Source organism: Brassica napus, chromosome A8, assembly GCF_020379485.1.
Source record: "Brassica napus cultivar Da-Ae chromosome A8, Da-Ae, whole genome shotgun sequence".
NCBI lineage: Eukaryota > Viridiplantae > Streptophyta > Magnoliopsida > Brassicales > Brassicaceae > Brassica > Brassica napus.
This window is the reverse complement of record NC_063441.1, coordinates 10,938,412-10,959,459: the sequence shown is the minus strand read 5'-3', so window position 1 is coordinate 10,959,459 and position 21,048 is coordinate 10,938,412. Positions and strand designations below refer to the sequence as shown.

Genomic DNA, 21,048 nt, shown 5'->3' with positions numbered 1-21,048 from the left:
TAGTATGATGAAAAACTACACTTGTTTCACATTTATTTAAGATTATGATATGCAGCTGAATTATTACACAGTTGCGATAATTGATTAGTTTTATTGCAATACAAAGAAGCTGTTACAGGAATGAATCATCATCATCATCAACCAGTTGAAGCTTTCTCGTTCTTCATGATCATATGGAAGGATTTGACTTTGTCTTCCTCTACGATCTCTCTGAGAACATCGTCTTCAATCTTTTCAGCTTGCCACTGTGACGGGTCCTCTACAAATTCTTCGCTGAAAATCATACTTGAGACCCACTCTTTCCACGTCGTCCTCCTGTATTTGTCTTCCTCAAGTGTTCCTCTGGACAAGAGCTGGTAAACGTACACCACTTTCTGCTGTCCTGGTCTGAACGCGCGTGCTATTGCTTGCTTTGTCTTGGAAGGATTCCACTCCGAGTCAAGCATGATCACCCTCGAAGCAGCAGTTAGACTGATCCCTTCTGCACAGGCTGTGATGGAAGCCAGCAGAACACGAGAAGGACCTCCATGCTCTTCGAATTTGTCTATCACTCTGCCTCTGTCAAACAGCTCAAGATCCCCTGTTAAGGTAAGGATCTCTCTCCCTCTCTTCCACCTGAACACATTCTCAAACAGCTCAAGAAACAGGCGGATCGGCGCAATGTTGTGGCAGAAGATGAGAATTTTCTCCCTCTTGACCACCCTAAACACGAGATTGAGCACAAACATGACTTTGGATCCTTTCTTGGCGTCATGCTTGAGCTTCTCGATCTCGAAAAGCTCCTCAGGGTTGAAGAACTTGGCGCAACACGTGGAGGTTTTAACCAGCCAAGGATGGATAGCTGCTAAGGTTATGAGAAGCTCCAGTTCCAGGGGATAACCATGGTAAGTCGACATCACCGTCTGAAGTTTTGTAAGAGTCTTGTGCTGTAAATCTGTGGAGTTCATCAACAACGTGTAGATCTGCAAACCAGGAAGAACATCACCGCTTCCACTTCCTTCATAGTTATCAATGAAACCGCTGGTCATGTTCCTCAACATGTTAAGACCTTGCAACCGCTCGTCTCCAACTTTTGTGTCAATCTTCTTGGCTATAATGTCAAGGAAGAACTTCCTGGCTCTGTTTTCAATCAAGTGAGGCGCCTTTTGAACAGTTTGGTTGGTATTGAACTTCTCGTCCAACTCCATTAGAACCTCATGAATAAACTTGGGTCTAGCCAAGCACAAAGTGTTGAAGTACTCACAGAAGTTGTTCTGAAACAATGTACCAGACAGCAGAACCCTCAAGTCAGTGTCAACTTTCATCAAAGCCTTGCGCAATCTCGACTTGGTACTCCTCGGATTGTGTCCCTCGTCTAGAACCAGAAGCCCCGGAGATTCTCTCAGTACCTTAGCCATGTACTTCCTGTGAGCAAACTTGGAATCTTCTCTCATTAATGTTAGAAACGAAGTGTAACCCATTACAAGAACACTAGGCTGAGCATGCCACTTCTGAATCTTGTCCAAACAGTCGATAACATGACTAACATCTTGGCTCGGTTTTGGAATCCCCTTGAACTGAATCTTGTTCTCTTTGGCTACACAGTAGGTTCTACGGCCATGGATCAAGTGAACGGGAACTGGAATCTCCCATTTGATGAACTCCTTGTACCATGTGTACAAAGTTGTTTTGGGAGCAAGAACCAAAGGCCTCTTCCCAGGGAATATCTTCAAGTAGCTTGCGAGAAAAGCTATGATGAGAAATGTTTTGCCAGCTCCTGGGGTATGAGAAACCACGCAGCCACCTATCTTATCTGAACTCGGATCCATCATGGATGGAACTACCGACCCAGCTAGGTTTCTCCAGAGAAACTCAAAAGCTTTCTTCTGGTGCATGTGAAGTTTTCTCCTAAGCTGTGGTATTAGTGACCAAACGTTCTCGCTTTCTTCAGGTGAAGGAACCTCTAAGGTAGCCACAGGCATAGTGAAACTGCGTCTCTCATCTCCGTCTTGTTTCACATTAGTGTCAATGTCTTCTTCGTTGATATGCTTAGCCTCTGTGGTCCATTTCTTTTGTCGCGCCTGACGATAAAAATGTACATGATTAGAACACTACTGGTTACAAAAAAAATGCATCTTCCAGAGTTTCACTACTTACAAAAGGTGCAGAAACATCTCTTATCTCCGATCCTACATGACCACATAATTTGCAACACATTCCAATTTCTTCATTCAGTTCATAATCATGTTCACAACCACTTGTCGCTTTCTGGAACGCCTCATTATCCACTCTCAACTGAAATTTTCAAAATCTTATATGAGTTGAAAAAAACGCAAGAAATCAAATATTTCCAAAAAAGAACAACATTACCTCATTGTCATCAAGAATGTAAGAAGAAGCCATACATAGTTCCATCTCCCTCCACAACATCTCATTCTCTGACGTCTCTCCCTCACTATCATCATCCTCACTCGACCCGTCTTCATCTTCCACTGTAGTGCTTGTGGGGTTCTTTAACGCTTCCCATTGCTCAACAACACTGTTTGTTTCCTTCTTGGCTGCAATTGTGGAGTCAATATTACTCATGTATGATTCTATCAGCTTGTTATAAGCACCTGCGCTCAATGTTCTCCTCTTAAATATCTGCGGTTCATCAGAATGTCCGGTTTTCCCATAACCGGACCTTATCCGGGAGTGTGATCCTGCTCTTTTTTGGACCGAGGACTTGCTCATGTTGTCAATCCAACCCAAGTCAGATTCCATCTCATCCATTTCCGACAACATCTTCTTCTTACCGTATTTAGAAGGCTTACTACGATACCGATCCATCTCATCTATCAAATTGCTTCCAGAGAATCCACCACTACATAAACTGTTTGCATTGAAACCAAACTGTTCCAATGGTATAGGGTCAAACACAGGAGTGAAGGGGATAACTGAGAGCTCGCGGCTTCCACCACTTCCATCTCTTTTCTTCATCTTCATCTTCTTCTTCCTCGCTGTTTTGTCTACCAAAACAATCTCACTTTCCTTACGTTTACTGAATCCCTTTGTGTTGCTCTCTTTCCCAAAGAAGTGTGATAAGGGTAAGTACAAATCATCATCTGAATCTCCATCATCATTACTATCTTCATCATCACCTTCTTCGTCGTCAGTCCATGTGCTGTACTTATATGGCATAAGCCTTACCCATCCATCCTTTGAATCTGGCTGAACCCCAGAGAAACCATATCTATCAGGCCTCATGTTTCTTCTCTTGGATCGTCGCAGCTCCATCACCTCCTCCTCCTCTTCACTTTCCTCCTCCTCTACATGAACATAATCCAGAGCAAGAGTAGTATCATCCTCATCTGGATTGAATGTAACCACCTTTGACAAGTAAACTCCATCTTCCACCGTGATATTCATTGCACTCAAACAAGAACTACTACTAGACTCTTCATCCGTCATAATCAGATACACCATCTTGTTTTGGATAGTTTTGATATGGAACACAGTGTTTTTCAAGACTGATGTAACAAGAAGCCAAGAAAGATCAGGCATGAATTTGCCGAGTGTAAGCCTTGTTTTCACTAGTGATGCACTGTCCTCGGAGCATCTCCATCTGTAGAACCGGTCCAAGCTTTGTTCCTTTGGAAACTTTTGGAGAATGGAGATTTGGTCCAGTCCCATGAGCACAGAAGCTCTGTTCATCCTATGCTTCTCCGAACTGATGCAGCCTTGGTCTATATAGATGCTGACGTGGAACTCACACAAGCACTCAGGTTCATGAGGCTTCCTCTCTATGGATACAATCTTTGCATCAACCCATACCTACACCACACACACAGAGAGAATCTCACAACAAGAAACCAAAATGCGCAAGGGAAGTAAATGTATATACATACCGGCTCCAAGTCATCCTCTGGAGTCACTTCATCTTTCTGATAGAGAACACAAACATCAACACCGTGCCGTAGAAAAGTGGTGCAGTCGATAGTAGTGGCCTTTCTTGATCTAAGACGAAGCTTTTGGAAAGGTTTTACATCATCCAGTACATGCCCGTTCTCAAAAAGTCGCATGGTCATCGATCCACTCTCGACTCTTAAGTACTCCACTGCCTTCCATGTCCCTGAACAGAACACCTCGAAAGCTGCACACAACAAACAGATGATGATGATGATGATAATAAATCACTTACTTCACCTCTAAATGCAGAACATTTTTAGGTGAACTAATGGAAACATATAAAACATCTTACGACATGGATCAAACGTATGGTTCAACTGATAGTAACGCTTTCTCTTCATGTTTTCAGTCACATACAATCTCCTCCTGCAGTGTAACAAATAAAATAGAACAGTCAAAATATGAAACTCTCACATATAAAGTTTACCACCAAACAATCAGAGAATCTATTAACATTCATCGACAATTAAAAAAAAAAAATTGCATCTATCACAAGATGCAGACTTATATACTTATATATATATATATATATATATATATAAATAGCTTCATCATAAATCATGATAAAAAGCTCCAAACTTTATATTGAAGTACAGACAAACACCAAGATCTTTTCCGAGTCAAAAAGAAACAGAACATATGACATGTGCTTGAAACATGATCATATTGTTCATGTGGACATAAACCAACTTTGTGTTATGGTTTCTGGAAAGAGACAAAACAAACGATGATCATGTACGGTACAGACAAAAATCCAGATTGAGAAAAAAAAGCACAAACTCATCATCATGATAATATATGTGGTGTAAAGGATCAGAGAACAGAATCAACCAATCACCACCTTGTGAGTGAAGTGAGATGGAGTTTGTGGGATTGACCAGAAGAGGAAATTAGATTAAAAGAAAATGATCAAAATCGAAAAGGACGGCGAAGAATACAATACCACACACACACACACTCGCTCAGAATCTCGGGCAGTGTGTAACTTTTTCTCTCTCTCTTTTTGCATGAATTTGCGCAGAATCGATATAAAGTGATGAGAGATAAAAAAAAAGGTGAGATTGAAAGTGACTGAAGAGGAGTGTTTTATGTAAGGACTAAGGACCGATGGCAAATTCGTCATTTCACTAGACCTGCTTTTAATTTGGGAAATATACTCCTTTGACTATATATTGGATTTTTCTTCCTAGATTGTTAGATTTCCTCGTCGGTAGATTTTTTTTTCTTGCTTGGTAGAGAGAGGGGATCATCGGCTCAGCTGCCACCGTTTCTGTCAAAGTTTTCATCATTCTCACATGTTACTCAGCTGTAGACTGTCACTTTGAAGTGGTGGACGTCATGAGCCCTGATTATCACTAAACCTAATGATTATAAATTTTAATGCAAGGTTTATTTTCTATTTTAACTACAAAACTAGACAATTGGTTGTATACACACACGAAGAGCTAATATAAATTTTAGAATAAGGTGTTTCAAAAAAAAAACACACACACGAAGAGATACTCCATACGCTTAAAACCTCATACAATGGTAGCATTTGTTGCTTGGACTTCCAGTGTTAGCCATACACTCATCTCATCGTCATTCTCTTTTTCCATCTTTACCTAATCTTCGTTCAAGACTTTTTTGAACGAATTTCTTCATTTTCTTTTACCATATTGATTACTACTTTCCAAATATGTCTCATTTCTTTCTTTCTTTCTTTCTTTTTGAAATCCTAATTTTTTGAAGATCCTGAAACTTTTACAATTCCTTTTCTCTGATTCATCAGAAAGATTTACCGGTTTCGAATCTGATGATTTTGGGTTCAACAAAAAGATTAAGAGGGAAACAACATAGCAATGAAATCAGATCAGTGAATAAATGTACATCAAATCTATGAATGTGTATTACTGTTTTTAACATACAAAATATTTTGTTAATAATTTATGTTTAGAGTGTTACAAGAATCAAAAATATAGATAATGACGAATATTCATTATTTGGTATTAAACGATGTATCAACTTAGAAAAATATTATCAGTTAACAAAATATTTATCAACTAATAGACCATGTACCAAACAAAATGTATAATCTACAAACCATGTAAATGTTTTTTTTTGTCTAAACCATGTAAATGTTTTGTTAATCAATATAATTATGTATAGAGTGTTACAAGAATAAATAACTCACATAATAAAAAATATTCATTCTTTGATATTAAACACTATATCAAAGTAATAAAATATGTATCAGGTGACAAATCATGTATCAGCTAATTGATCATATACAAAACAAAATGAACCAGTTAACAAATCATGTACCATGTAACCAACCATATATCCGCTAATAACACTTATTTGTAACATTTAACCAACTTGTTATATCAATTAGTTGCTATATGATTATAACATCTAAAAATGTATCAAAAGTGGCAATATAAAACTGAAAATCCACAAAAGAGAGGAATACCCGGGGATATCATTTGTGCAAGATGTGGAGCTGAGGAGGAATCGATTAACCATTTTTTTTTTTGAGTGCCCTCCAGCACGCCAGACATGGGCTCTTTCAAAGGTTCCAACAAATCCAGCTTTGTTTCCAATAAATTCTCTCTTTGCGAACATGGATCACCTCTTTTGGAGAGTTGTGCCACAGATAGAGGATCATCAATTTGCATGGATATTATGGTACATATGGAAGGGAAGAAATAATAAAGTTTTTAGTAACCTGGATGTTGAACCGTTGGATACCCTTAAATTGGCTGAAACGGAGTCAAATCTATGGGCTGAGGCACAAATACTAGATGAGACTAAGAGGAGTCCACATGTTGAGGCGATGAATCTCCCTTTAATTCCAGGAAGATGGTGTTTTACGGATGGGTCCTGGAAGGAAAATGATATTTTTTCAGGACAAGGATGGTATAGTACTCTAGAGGGATTTGCGGGTTTGATGGGCGCAAGGAATATTAGGGCTTCCCTTTCTCCTCTTCATGCAGAGATGGAAGCACTATTATGGGCAATGGAATGTATGAAAAACTTACGACAATTTCAGGTTACGTTTGCAACGGATTGTTCTCAATTGGTGAAGATGGTTTCGGAACCAGAAGAATGGACAGCATTTGCAAGTTATTTGGAAGATTTCAACCGCCTGAGAGAGAGTTTTTCCAGAGTAGAGATCATCTATGTTTCAAGAACGCATAATAAGAAGGCGGATAGCTTAGCTCGCAGTGCTAGGAAAGTATCGTCTTCGGTTGTTCACATGGATCAAGATCTCTCAGTTTGGTTCACAGAGTCAATATGAGTCTGTAAAGTCGATGACAAAAAAAAAAAAAAAAAAAAAAAAAATAAACTGAAAATCCACAAAAAATAAAAAATATCAGGTAACAAGTAAAATGTCGGTTAACATAAATGTTATCCATATCGAAACATAACTTCATGAAGTAGTTTGCCTCTTCTCCGGCTTCGGCTTCAACAAATTCGTTGGTTTTAATTTCTCAACACGAATGAACTGATCCATGAGGATCACGTCGGAACACTGTGGCAACATTCTCTTCTTGGACATTGACGCAAAATGTTATTGTTGATGAAAGATATGCACCTTTTTTATCTCACCTTCTTGTTTTTAAGTTGATGTGGTTTAAGATTGGTTTAGTCTTAACCCAAACATAATTTTATAACGCAATTAGTTTCATTAAATCACAGTTTTAAAAATTAATTACTTCTGTGGAAATAATTAGAATTAAAATGTACTTATAGTTTAGTGATAAATTTTGTTAGTTTAGGTGGTGTACTAGTTAATGAGTATAGAAATATAGGGGGAATTTGATGGGGAACTTATAATTCAGGGGGTATACAGAATTCAATCCTTTATTTTTGTCACAAAAATAATACTTAAAATGAAAAATCTTGATAACATTTATTAAGAGAGATTTTCTATAATACCACTAAAACAGTTTATTATAAATATAGCATACAAATATCAAAATGACTAAAATATTTCATTAAACAAGTAAATATATATTTATATTCTTATGGTTAACTAATATAGGACTAGAATTTAAATTTGAGGAGTGGAGTTTTTCAGGTGTTGCGTTTAAGATATTTAAAAAAAAGTAATATTAAAAAAAATAGTTTCAATTTTTTTTTCAGATTTCAAAATAAAATTTAAACAAAAAAATGAAAAAAAAAACTGGAAACACAATTGAATTGAAAAACGTATTATTAAAAAATAATAAAAAATATTATTTTTATTTATTTAAATATTATATATATACTATAATATTATTTGAGAAGCCAGTTTCTTATGTGTCGCGCTCACGTTAACTTTCATGATGGTTGATTACACTGATATCATTAATGAATTAAAATATTATATTTAAATACTATTATTGAATTTTTATTTAGTTTCCTTTTTAAAATTTCCCAAATAACATATATAATAAAAAGGATTTATAAATTTGAAAACGAAAATACATGTATATATAACATGATTTCATTAAAAAGAAAGTTTACAAAATAGAAATATTCTATTTAAGTTTTTCTTAAATAACATAAAATATACTTTTCAAGTAATAAATAATTCTTTTTTTTTTTTTTTTGTCATCAATTTTACAGACTCATATTGACTCTGTGAACCAAACTGGGAGATCTTGATCCATGTGAACTACAAAAGACGTTTCCTTCCTAGCACTGCGGGCTAAGCTATCCGCCTTCTTGTTCTGCGTTCTTGGTACATAGATAATCTCTACTCGGAAAAAACTCTCTTTCAGGCTGTTTATATCTTCCAAATAACTTGCAAATGCTGGCCATTCTTCTGGTTCTGAAACCATCTTCACCAATTGAGAACAATCCGTTGCAAACGTAACCTGAAATTGTCGTAAGTTTTTCATACATTCCATTGCCCATAATAAAGCTTCCATCTCCGCATGAAGAGGAGTAAGAGAAGCCCGAACATTCCTTGCACCCATCAAACCCGCAAATCCTTCTAGAGTACTGTACCATCCTTGACCTGAAAAAATCTCATTCTCTTTCCAGGAACCATCCGTAAAACACCATCTTCCTGGAATTGCCGGAAGAATCATAGCCTCTACCTGTGGAATCCTCTTGTGGTCAGTCAGTATTTGTGCCTCAGCCCAGAGTTTTGATTCTGTTTCTGCCAGTTTAAGGGTATCCAACGGATCCACATCCAGATTACTAAAGACTTTATTATTTCTTCCTTTCCATATATACCATAGTATCCATGCAAACTGATGATCTTCCATCTGTGGAACAATTCTCCAAAAGAGATGATCCATGTTCACAAAGAGAGAACTTGTTGGAAACATAGCTGGACTTGTTGGAATCTTTGAAAGAGCCCATGTCTGAAGTGCAGGAGGACATTCGAAGAATACATGGTTGATCGATTCCTCCTCAGCTCCACATCTTGCACAAACGATATCTCCGGGTATCCCTCGCTTATGCAGATTCTTCTTGACTGCTATACACCCTGTCACCAATTGCCATAGAAAATGCTTAATCTTTGGTGGGCACCGTATTTTCCAACAATATGCCTTCAAAATATCCACTGTGGGTCCAAACACTAATGGTGATCTTTCCTTATCTGGGTATATCCTTTCAACTTGATATCCAGATTTAACCGTGTATTTTCCATTATTTGTGAAATACCATCCATCTTTGTCTGCCATTCGAGTTCTACTCAATGGTATACTTTCTATTAATTTCACATCCTGTGGGTCCACCAAAGCCCGAAGCGCCGGCGAATTCCATCTTCGCAAATGAGGATCAATAAGAGAATCCACTGTAAGGTCTGGGTAAAGATTGTGTTGATTTTTATTTGCTGGTCTCGGGCGAGTGGTTGGGATCCAAGGATCGCTCCATACGGATATAGAAGATCCTGTTCCCACCCTTTTGATTAGTCCTTTGCTTACCAGAGATCTAGCTGAAATAATACTCCGCCAACCATATGACGGAGAATATGAATGAATCGGCTCAAGGGGTGATGCATTCCTGTAATACCGACCTTTAAAAACGCGAGAAAATAAGGTATTTGGCTTCTCTATCAGCCTCCATAATTGTTTACCAAGCATCGCTGTGTTGAAATCAGTGATATCTTTAAATCCTAAACCACCATCCTCCTTACTGACACATACTTTGTCCCATGATTTCCAATGCATTCCTCTTGTATTACCGCCAGGGCTCCACCAAAATTGAGCTACTGCACTCGTCAGCTTTTTTGCAGTAGCCTTGGGTAAACGATAGCAAGACATCACATGATTTGGCAAAGCCGTAATCACTGATTTGATGATCACCTCTTTTCCTCCTTTCGTAAAGAACTTAAAAGTCCAGCCATTGACCCTATTATTTAGCCTATCCTGTACGAAGACAAAAACTTGTATCTTAGAACCTCCAAGACTTTCCGGCAATCCTAGATAAGTTCCCATTCCTCCCAGATTCTGTATGCCCAAAATATCTCTTAGCTCTTGTCGGACAGATTCTTCGATTTTGTGTCCAAATTGAATTGAAGACTTATCAAAGTTTATTAGTTGACCTGAAGCTTTCTCATATTCCTTTAAGATCCTTAGAATAGTGTGACACTCTTCCTTTTGAGCTTTACAAAAGAAGAGACTGTCGTCCGCAAAAAGCAAATGCGATATTGAAGGGCATGCTCTGGCCACCTTTATTCCTGTTAATTGTTTCTCCCTCTCCGCCTTCTTAATATTCGCTATCAAAGCCTCGGTACACAGAATAAATAAGTAGGGAGATAAAGGATCTCCTTGACGTAAGCCCCTCTGTGGTATAATGAGTCCTCGAGGTTGGCCATTTAAAAGAACCCTATATTGAACCGATGATATACATTCCACCATTAGTTTAATCCAATGACCATGGAACCCCATTTTCTGTAATAACGCCTTAATAAATTCCCATTCTACCCGGTCGTATGCCTTACTCATATCCGTTTTGACAGCCATATATTTTCCTTTACACGCCGCATTAGTCCTTAATCCATGAAACATTTCCTGTGCTATAAGAATATTATCAGAAATCAAGCGTCCTGCCACAAATGCCGATTGCGTTTCTGAGACCAGGGAAGGTAGCAATAACTTCAAACGTTGACACAAAACCTTCGAAATAATTTTATACCCTACATTACATAAGCTGATAGGTCGCAGCTCCGTCATCCTTGTAGGTCTCTCTGTCTTTGGAATCATACAAATATTAGTAATATTTAACCTTGCATCCATTTCTCCAGACACCAAAAAATCATTCACCATCTCCACCAAATCTCCCTTAATAATATGCCATGAATGTTGAAAAAAGAGAGCTGTCATGCCATCCGGCCCTGGTGCCTTCTCTGGATGCATCATGAATAAAGCATCTCTGACTTCATCCTCTGTCGCTATCCGCAGTAATTGTTGATTCATCAGTGGAGTTATGCCCGGTGTTACCTCTGAGAGGAACTCGTCAAACTCCGATGGAGAAGTTGTAGTAAATAATTCCTCAAAATATGCAACCGCCACTCTCTCTATTCCATTGTCCTCTGTAATCCATTTTCCTTCAACATCATGTAGCCCTACTATCCTATTACGGACCCTTCGTTGCTTAGTTAAAGCGTGATAGAATTTTGTATTGAGATCTCCAGATGAATACCACATATTTCTGCTTTTCTGATGCCAATACTCCTCCTCGTCCTTGTATGCCTCTTGCAACTTCCTAGATACCTCCATAATATCCTCCTGAGATCTAGTATCATCTGATTGTACCTCTTCAAGTGCTTTCTGCAAGTCTGATATTTTTTCCTTCCCATAAGGTGGATTATTTTTCCTCCATTTAGCTATCTCACGGCGGCAATTACTAATTTGTTCCACTATACCAGTCCTTGTTCCTTCATTATTATCGGACCATCCCATTGTAATTGATTCCATAAGACCTTCTTGTCCAATCCATCTCTTATCAAATCTAAACTGTCCTTTTCTCCTAGAAACTTTATCTTCTAAATAAGCCACCACTGGGCGATGATCCGATGCCACCATCCCTAAATATTCTGTATAAGAACGGGGAAATAGTGTGTGCCACTCCTCATTCGCTAATGCACGATCTAAACGACATCTAACCATTACTGCCCCTTTGCCCTTGCCCCTCCTTCCTTGCCATGACAACTTATTTCCTTTAGCAGGGAACTCCAAGAGACCACAATTCCTTATCATATTGTTAAAAGGGACAAATGAGTTCGCATTTCTCAACGTTCCACCTTCTTTTTCATGATTTCCTGTGATCTCATTTAAATCACCAATAATAAACCAAGGGTCTGATCGCGAAATTCCATATCTAGTTAAACGTTCCCACACTTGTTCTCGTAAATCTTGCACTGGGTCTCCATACACAAACGTCATATATACCGTTTTTCCAAGAGCCACTGCTTCCACATCTATCATTCGATTACTTGAATATAACACATTAACCTGATACTCATTATTATAATAAAGCGCTAATCCACCACTTCGCCCCACTGGATCCACAGTGACCAAATTATCAAATCCAAAATGACCTTGAAATTTCTGGACAAACTCAAATTCTTGCTTTGTCTCCGATAAAAATAAAAAATCCGGCTTATGTTTGTGCCATATCTCCGTTAAATAACTTATCGTCCACTTACTTCCCATTCCTCGGCAATTCCAACTTAGTGCTCTCATTTAAAAATATATAGAAAAGCTCCTTTGAGCTGCCTAAATTGGGTGTAATGATACCCTGAATTCTCCAAATCCCATATTAAATAGGCCTGTTGCCATGTTAAAACCATCAAATTTATTAATTTTTCAAAACACTTGCGCATCTCGTGTTGACATAAAATATTAGCATGGTCTCTAGGCAACGCCAAGTTCCTAATCTCCACCCATTGCAGTAATCCATCTCGAAATCCCCAGCACCAATTTACCTCCGTAATACTTCTATCATGTAATAATAGTATCAGTAGACAGTTATAATTTAAGCAAATTATAAAGCTCCTGGTCCACATCATGATAAATAAAATATTGCACCAACACATAAAAATCATTAAACATGATCCTTTGTACACACAAGCATAAGACGTGATAATTTCGTTATCCCAATTTCTCAGCCATAACAAAATCATGTTTCCAAGTACCCACTTTTGAGCTCCATATCCAAATCCAGAGAAATCTTTATGTCCAAATACCCGCTGCTGAACTCCCATGCCAAATTCAACTAATGCTTGATATGGTAGTCTTCGGTTTGATGAGACCAAAGACCCCATCTGTCCGCTTCTTCCATAACCTATTTTTGGTATTCCCAATACCTGAGTAACATCCAAAAACCAAAAACGCAACGTCCAGATAAACCAATGCATTACCAAAAGACTCACAGTTCCAATCAGCCATGGCCGAGAAGAGATAATAGAAAAAATAAAAGCACCAAGTTTATTCCAACATAACACCAGAACCAAAAGCACTAGGAAAACATAACCCCATCGGCCAAAACAATGCCATAAAACCCCAACTCCCAACAACAAAAAAATGCTCATAGAGCTTATTGATAAAAATGAAAGAAAAACTCCCCAACCCCACCACTTATCCGACCACAATACTTCTTGAGATTTGATCCACATAATCAATTAAACGGTTTGGAAGAGGAAGGTTTAGGGTTTAAAGGACCCTTATCCTCTGTCTGTCTTGCTCCATCTCCTCCTCCCTGTCTCTTGCCTGGCTTAGCATGAGCATTCTTTCGTGGTGAAAGCACTGCCTGGACGAACCTCATCTTAGAAGTCCCCACTGCGATCGCTGTTGTTTTCTTGAACAACGCCTTACGTGTTCCTTTCTTCTTTTCATCATCCTCTGCTTGAACACGCTGATCACCAATCCCCCCCTGCTCATTCTCCACGTCCATAGGATCCCTCGTATCCTCTTGGACCGTTTCCACCTCCCCATCTGTGAGCGCCTGAAATTCATCCTCATCAGCCGTAGCCTCTTCCTTGCCCTTCACATCTATCTCAGATCCATTAAACTTCATTGTTTCTGTGACATCATCGCCAACTCCATGACCCATCACTTCCTCAGTCTTGTCCAGACTAGTTACCATCTTGCTAGTCTCCATCTTCTCCACTAGTTCACCTTCCTTCTCCATAGCTATTGCACTTGCATCAATAGAATTGGTTTTCCCATTTGATTCTCGCGTAGCCACCTGAGTCACAAGGCTCAAAGTTGGCTTCTCCACATTCCTTAAACCCCTCTGAACTCTCGCTACTCCTCCAACCTCTCCTTCCTCTCTTGGCTCTCCACGTTCACCATCAATATGGTTTCTGGCCCTCCTTGCATCACGTTGATACCGATTTCTATCCTCTTGCATATGATGCCGCGGCTGCTCCCAGCGAGAGTTCCTGTACCTTGATTTTTCCTCCTCACCTCTGCTACCGTTTCGATAGGTAGAAGGCCTCTTGCTTCCTCTCTCCGGAACCTTGACCCATTGATTCTCTGGTTCTTCATACATTTTACCTTTTCCTTTCCCATGGTAACCTCTCTGGTCCTTGAGATTCTCTTGATTGCTCCCATCCCCATTAATCACCACTCCTTTGTAGCTCCTTGCCCGATCCTCCTTCCTGCTTTCCAAGTCAGCCTTTGCTTCCTTCTTCTTGACTGGGTTTGGATTCAAGGGACAAATATCCTCATCATGACACAATTTGAAGCAAAGCTTACAGAACCCAAACAACTTCTCATACTTTAGCAGAACCGGAGCCTCCTCCTCTTCATAGAATTCTCCACCCTTGAAATCTACCGTAGTATCAAAACACAACTCCTTAGCGCCATCAATCACAACTCTCATCTTGCCATAATCCAAATCCACGTCTGTTGTCTCCCCGATGGCATCTCCGATACTCTGAAACGTTGCCGTAGACCAGAACTCAAGCGGAACACCCTCCACCTTGATCCAAAACGGAATCTCCGATGGGAAATTCTTTGGCATCCGTGGCTGCCATCTTGCTAAGGAGAGCATCCAAAAATCAAAGTGATATGGCTGCATCTCCAACACCGTCTCAATGTCTTCCTCCTTCTCAAAGTGAAACTGAAATTTCCCCATTCCCAAGTCAGCACCAGTCACCCTCTCTTCCACCTTCCAGATCTTCGGAAGCATCACTAGAAGCGAATTGATTTCTTGCTCGTCCGGATTCATACATCTCCCCACCAACGTCAACGCATAACTCTTGATCAATTCTGAATTATCGAAGTGAGGAACTGATATCTTCAAACGTTTCCGTGCTACCTCACCGGTCTTCATCGCTCCCTCCTTTCCCACAAAGTAACCCTCGCAGATCTCGTAATTGATACTCCGTAAACCAGATCTCCTCCTCAGATCGTGTGAAAATCTCAGCCCATTGTAGCCCCCTCCTATTTTGAATCCCGTCAAAACCGTGTTTTCCTTCGAGAACCCTTGATTCCAATTCTTCCTTGTGATTCCATCCTCCTCCAATCTTATCATAATGATAAAGATCCAGTCGATTCCCATTAACGCCCGGATCCCAATCGAAAATCACCATCAACCCTAAATTCAAAAAGTCGCCGTCACCATCGCCTTAGAGAATAAAGATGAATAAAAATAATAAATTGTAATAAATAATTCTTTATATATATATTTTCTTAGATAAAAATATATATTTGCATATAATGTGATTTCATAAAACAACATTCACACACATAATCTTAATATTAGAAAATAAATATTATTTCTTTTAAAAAATAAATTTAAAAAATACAAAAAAATATATTTACAAAGTAATTGAAATAATTTTTATATATCTATCTAGTTTCTTAGATGATTACAAAAATAATTAATTAAAATAAAAGGATATATGATTAATTAACTAAAAATAGTTTTTAATTAGTATTATTGAAATGTTTTATTTATTTTCCATATATTTAGTTGACTATAATATATTTCAATTATAGTAAAAAAATCTATAAATTATGTTTTACTTTTATAATATGGTTTTAAAATACAATCACACAATTTTTTTATAAACTGCTTATTTTTAAGAGATATTAAAAAAATAATTAACAATAAATATCCTTTGATCAAATAATTAAAAATATTTTAAAATAACATAACACTATATAGTTTAACGAGGTAGATATATTATCAATTATTATTATTGAAATTATTTGTTTTCAAAATATTAAATTTGCTTTTAAATTTTAAATTTTTATGTTTGTGGAACTTGATATGACTATAATTATAATACCAAAGCATATCTTAATTTTCATTTTTAAGATTATTTAAAATAAACTGGGGAAATTACATGTTTACCATTTTTATGGTACCACTTTCATTTTTACCACCACTAATGAGACATTTTCAAAAATACATTCTTCACTAAGTGGCAAAAGACTCTTATGCCATTGTTATTTATATATATAATAAATAATTATTTAAATAAGAAAATAAAAAATAAAAAAAAAAAAAATAATCAAAAAAAATAATCAAAAAAAATAAAAAAATAAAAAAAAATATTTTTTTTTTATGTTTTCAAATTCGAACTTTTTTAGAAATCTTTTTTTTTTGAATTTTTTTTTGAATTTTTTTTTCAAATTTCTTTTTGAAAAACGAAAATTATGTTTGAAATTATTTTTTAAAAAATATTATATATTTTTTTAGAATTTATTTATATATTTATTAGAATCATAAATTTCACATTCCAAAAACCCTACCCCACACCTCAACTCTAAACCCTAAGCCTAGATTAGTTAACCCTAAGGGTATAATTGTATTTTACCCTTCATTAAAAGTGAGGGTAAAAGTGGTTAGTGTAAACATAAAAATTGGTACTATGAATGTGGTATTTGTGGCAATTTCCCAAATAAACTTCAGTTTACCATTTAATAAATCTAAGACATAAAATTATTTAAAATTTATCAAATATTTTAATTATTGTAAATATAGATATGTGTTCATGAGCTTCCAAAAATGTATTAGTTACTTATATATGTAACTTCATATTGATTACTGCTATATTTTCTGATATTTTGTTTTAAAAAATCAACATATAATTTGATAAATATTATGAAACTACATGCACATTTAAACGATAAATAAAATTAATTTGATTTTACTTAATTATAATAAAAATAATTATACTTCAGTTTTAATTTGAAAGAATATATGCAACTCAATATACTCACAACATGAGTGACTCGACTAATCCAAATTATGTCTAAAATCATAGATTTAAATATAATAAGAATATATAATTTTGTAATAATGATTTATTTTATAAATGTAAATTATGGGATGACTCAAAACATATTAACAAATTAAAATAAAATATTAATCAATTGTTATAATTTAATTCTTTTGTAAAATTTATATTTATGCATGAAAAAATAGAATACTATCGTTATGTTAATTTACTTTATTTGGAATCAGACACTTTAGTTTATTTTATATTTCATTCTAACGATACTATATCTTAAGTTAAGCATAATCTTCTTCAAATATATTTGCATATCTAAGACAACAACCAACGTAAATATAAATATGAAAATTAATCATAATTTTAATATATTTAACATAAAAAAATATTTTAGTTGAATTCAGAGAAACATATACAATCTAATATACACAAATAATAATTAAATCGACTATAAAAATAACAACAAAACCGACTAGATATAACATATCTAAATTTATATGTCTAATTAAAGTAATATAATATTATTAATATAAATTATACATACAAATTATAATTTAATTTAAAATTAAAAATAAATAACAATCAATTATTATAGTATAATTATTTTTAAATTGCGAACAAAAGCCTAATTAGTGTTATTTTAAAGAGTATTTCTCAAATACAAAACCTTTGTAATGTGATATGATAAATCTTTTCTTTTTTACCGATTATTATTTATGGCACATTGGCACATAATAGTACAAGAATTTGGATGAAATGAAGAGAGAGAGAGAAATGGAGGTAAAGGGTGCGTAAAAGAATGAAAATGAGACATGATTCAGAAGTCAGCAGAGCCAGGTGAGCGCGGGAAAGGAATAACGTCTCTGATATTATCAATTCCAGTGGCAAACTGGACCAGCCTCTCAAACCCGAGCCCGAAGCCTGCGTGAGGAACTACACACAATAACAAAAACACTTCATCAGCCTCTAATTTTTTATATCTTTTGTTTCCCTTCCATAACCATTTAATGACGATTCAAGAAAAAGTGATTCAGAAGCAGAAAAGAGACCTGAACCATAGCGGCGGAGGTCGAGGTACCACCAGTAGCTCTCCTTGTCGAGTTTCAACTCATCAAGCCTCGCTTCCAACACTTCAAGCCTTTCCTCTCTTTGGCTTCCACCTATCAGCTCCCCTATCTTTTTTTTTACCATGGTTCATTACAAACTAGTTTTTCTTTTGTTTGTTAAATGCAAAATCTAAACTCTTACCCGAGGCACCAGCATATCCATTGCTGCCACCGTCTTCCCATCATCATTCTCACGCATATAAAACGCTTTTATCTCCTTCGGATAGTCTCTTATTATCACAGGGCGACCCCCAAATGCCTCTTCAGTTATATACCTTTCATGCTCGCTCTGCAAATCGAGCCCCCACTTCACCTACAACAACAAGATCTATACTAGCTCAGCGGCCAAAATATGCAGCTCAAATCTAATCCAAAGAAGAAAGTAAAGCCTTTACCGGGTATTCAAATTTCTTGTTTGCTTTCAGAAGAAGTTCAATGGCGTCTGTGTAACCCAGCTGTAGAAACTCTTTCTCAACTACCTCCTTCACAAGTTAGATCATAATATCAGCCAGTGCTAACTGCGTAACCTTCTTTTCTGATCACAGAGTGAGAAATTCAGAGAGGACATACACTCAAGCGATGGATGATTCCTTTCTCAATCCACGTATCAAAAAACTCCATGTCTTCCTTGCAATTATCAAGAACGTATTTAACCTATCAAGAGACAAATTACAATCATATTAATTCTAGATCATATATATAGCTTGAAGGAAGGAAATATAATAAAGTGAGAGAGAAACATACGACGTACTGGAGGTAGGCGGTAGCACAGGCCATGTCATCATTCAGATCGGCAAAAGCAAGTTCTGGTTCAATCATCTTACATCCATAGAAAGAGGGAGGTTTTTAGAAAAAAAATGTACATAGGAAAGAAAAATTCAATTTTGAGTTTGGCTGGAAGATGAAATAATGCTGACCCAAAATTCAGCCAAGTGCCTGGAAGTGTTGGAGTTCTCAGCTCGAAATGTAGGACCAAACGTGTATACCTGTGAAGTCATACATATGAGAAACTCAGACACTTACTAACCAAAAAATCTAGCTAACCGATGATCACTCGAAAAGTTTTACATCTGAGAGAGCGGTCGCATAAGTTTCTCCATTGAGTTGCCCAGAGACTGTCAAGAACGCTGGCTTCCCAAAGAAGTCCTGAGAAGTGAGTGAATACAATACAACCATGAAATCTCTTCCAGTTGCAATGAAACAAAAGAAATGGAGCTGGAACACACACCTGAGACCAATCGACCAACCCTCCCTTTGTTTTAGGAATCGCATCAATGGAAGAATCTGTGGTCTCATGGGAGCTGGGAATCTAAAAAAGTGTAAGTACAGTTTAGGTGTAATTCAATTATATCCTTTCTGAGTTGAGAATAATAGTACTTGTGGAAAGCAATCAAGCTGTTAATGGGTTATTATTATTGCGATGTTGAGAGTTAAGGTGCTTACGAGTGTGGTGACACAGAACTGTTCTCCAGCTCCTTCACAATCGGATGCCGTGATAATTGGGCTTGCCACCCAGACAAATCCACTTTCTTGAAAGAACTTGTGCGTAGCATATGCCAGAGCATTCCTAACTCTCGCCACCTGAAACAAGACGTCATATATGTTTAAGCACACAGGATGTGATTATTTTTCACAACACAGTACCAACAGAAGTTCAATCAGAGAAGAAAGGCCTAAAAGGACAAACAAAAGTTTCTAACAATAGCCATGCTTATATTTCTCCGGAAAAACACCAAACAAAGTAAACGAAAAAGGAAAGTTGCAGGGAAACAACTAAGAAAGAAACATTACCGCCCCAAAAGTATTGGTTCTTGGACGCAGATGAGCCTTGGTTCTCAAGAACTCCCGGCTGACCCTCTTCTTCTGGATCGGATAGGAAGAGTCACACTTGCCAACCTGGTATAAAGTGAGAGTAAGTGACAAAATAACTTTAAGTTGGAGGAGGTCCAAAAGTAGAAGAAGCAAAGGACGTACCACAATGATTTTCTCAACCTTAAGTTCCACCTTTTGCTTTGTTCCCTGGCTGGCCACAATAGTACCTTGTACAGATATCGATGCTCCAGTCAACACCGAACCAGATTCTACCTAACATATCATAAGGTTTATATACAAAAGTCCAAGACTTTAGAGGCTCCTAATCAAGTCACAAGCAATGAAAATGTCTCTCTTCAATTAAACTAAATGACAAGTGATTACCTGATCATAACCCTCTGCGTCAGGATTCATCACACATTGCAAGTTTGATAAGCATGAACCATCGTTTATCTTAAAAACAAAAATTTCAAACCAAAACCTTGTGAGCAGTCAATTAAATTAAACCGGCGGTAAGTAAACCGGGATTAGAGAATCCACCTCGATGAACGTGACACTACTCTGAGACCGAAGTGTCCGGACCCAACCCATGATGCTTAGACTCTGCCCGACACGACCAAGACCTTGGTCTGCTCCTCCTTTCACCTCAGCTATCTTCAACTTCCTCCTGAATTCTCCAACTCTACTCCCGAATCGATTCTCATAACTGTTATCCACCTTCTTTCCCTCACCGGAACCGGCAGATTCAGTGACGGCGGTGCAAAAGCACCTCCGGCGAGCATTTGCCGGGAAACCTTCGGAAATCGGGCGGCTTAGAGGGCTGAAGAGGGAATAAGAAGAAGGGAAGAAGGATAAGAAACGGAGAGTAGAGAATGGAGTGAGACGGAGAGTCGTCGCCGGCAGAAACTTGGCCGCCATTGCAGTCGTTTATATGTTTTTTGTTATCAAAACATTTTCTTTTTGTTTTACATTATCATCATTAAGTTGGGCCTCTATATTAGATTTGTAAGGCCCATGTAGTCATAAAGC

General features: G+C 37.2%; 2 protein-coding genes across 4 annotated transcripts; both read right to left on the bottom strand.

Annotated features, from left to right (window-relative positions):
- Positions 1-5: 5 nt before the first annotated feature.
- LOC106360714 (SNF2 domain-containing protein CLASSY 1-like) lies at positions 6-4,980 on the bottom strand. Of its 3 annotated transcripts, none has more exons than XM_022701791.2 (6): positions 4,871-4,980; positions 4,220-4,293; positions 3,867-4,111; positions 2,350-3,792; positions 2,137-2,274; positions 6-2,060 (listed from the first exon to the last, which is right to left on the bottom strand). In XM_022701791.2, exons 2-6 carry the CDS (start codon positions 4,266-4,268, stop codon positions 138-140), a joined length of 3,798 nt encoding a protein of 1,265 aa, XP_022557512.2. In that variant the 5' UTR covers positions 4,269-4,293; positions 4,871-4,980; the 3' UTR covers positions 6-137. The 3 variants fall into 3 exon arrangements, with proteins under 3 accessions (XP_022557512.2, XP_013655818.2, XP_013655819.2); XM_013800364.3 differs by having other exon boundaries at positions 4,769-4,931; XM_013800365.3 differs by lacking the exon at positions 4,871-4,980 and adding an exon at positions 4,708-4,777.
- Positions 4,981-17,712: 12,732 nt separating this feature from the next.
- On the bottom strand, positions 17,713-20,983 carry LOC106360712 (asparagine--tRNA ligase, chloroplastic/mitochondrial). The gene is made up of 14 exons (XM_013800361.3): positions 20,560-20,983; positions 20,404-20,472; positions 20,182-20,292; positions 19,999-20,103; positions 19,651-19,788; positions 19,436-19,516; positions 19,276-19,353; positions 19,125-19,193; positions 18,952-19,026; positions 18,778-18,861; positions 18,603-18,689; positions 18,350-18,520; positions 18,151-18,277; positions 17,713-18,034 (listed from the first exon to the last, which is right to left on the bottom strand). Exons 1-14 carry the CDS (start codon positions 20,935-20,937, stop codon positions 17,919-17,921), a joined length of 1,689 nt encoding a protein of 562 aa, XP_013655815.2. The 5' UTR covers positions 20,938-20,983; the 3' UTR covers positions 17,713-17,918.
- Positions 20,984-21,048: the final 65 nt, after the last annotated feature.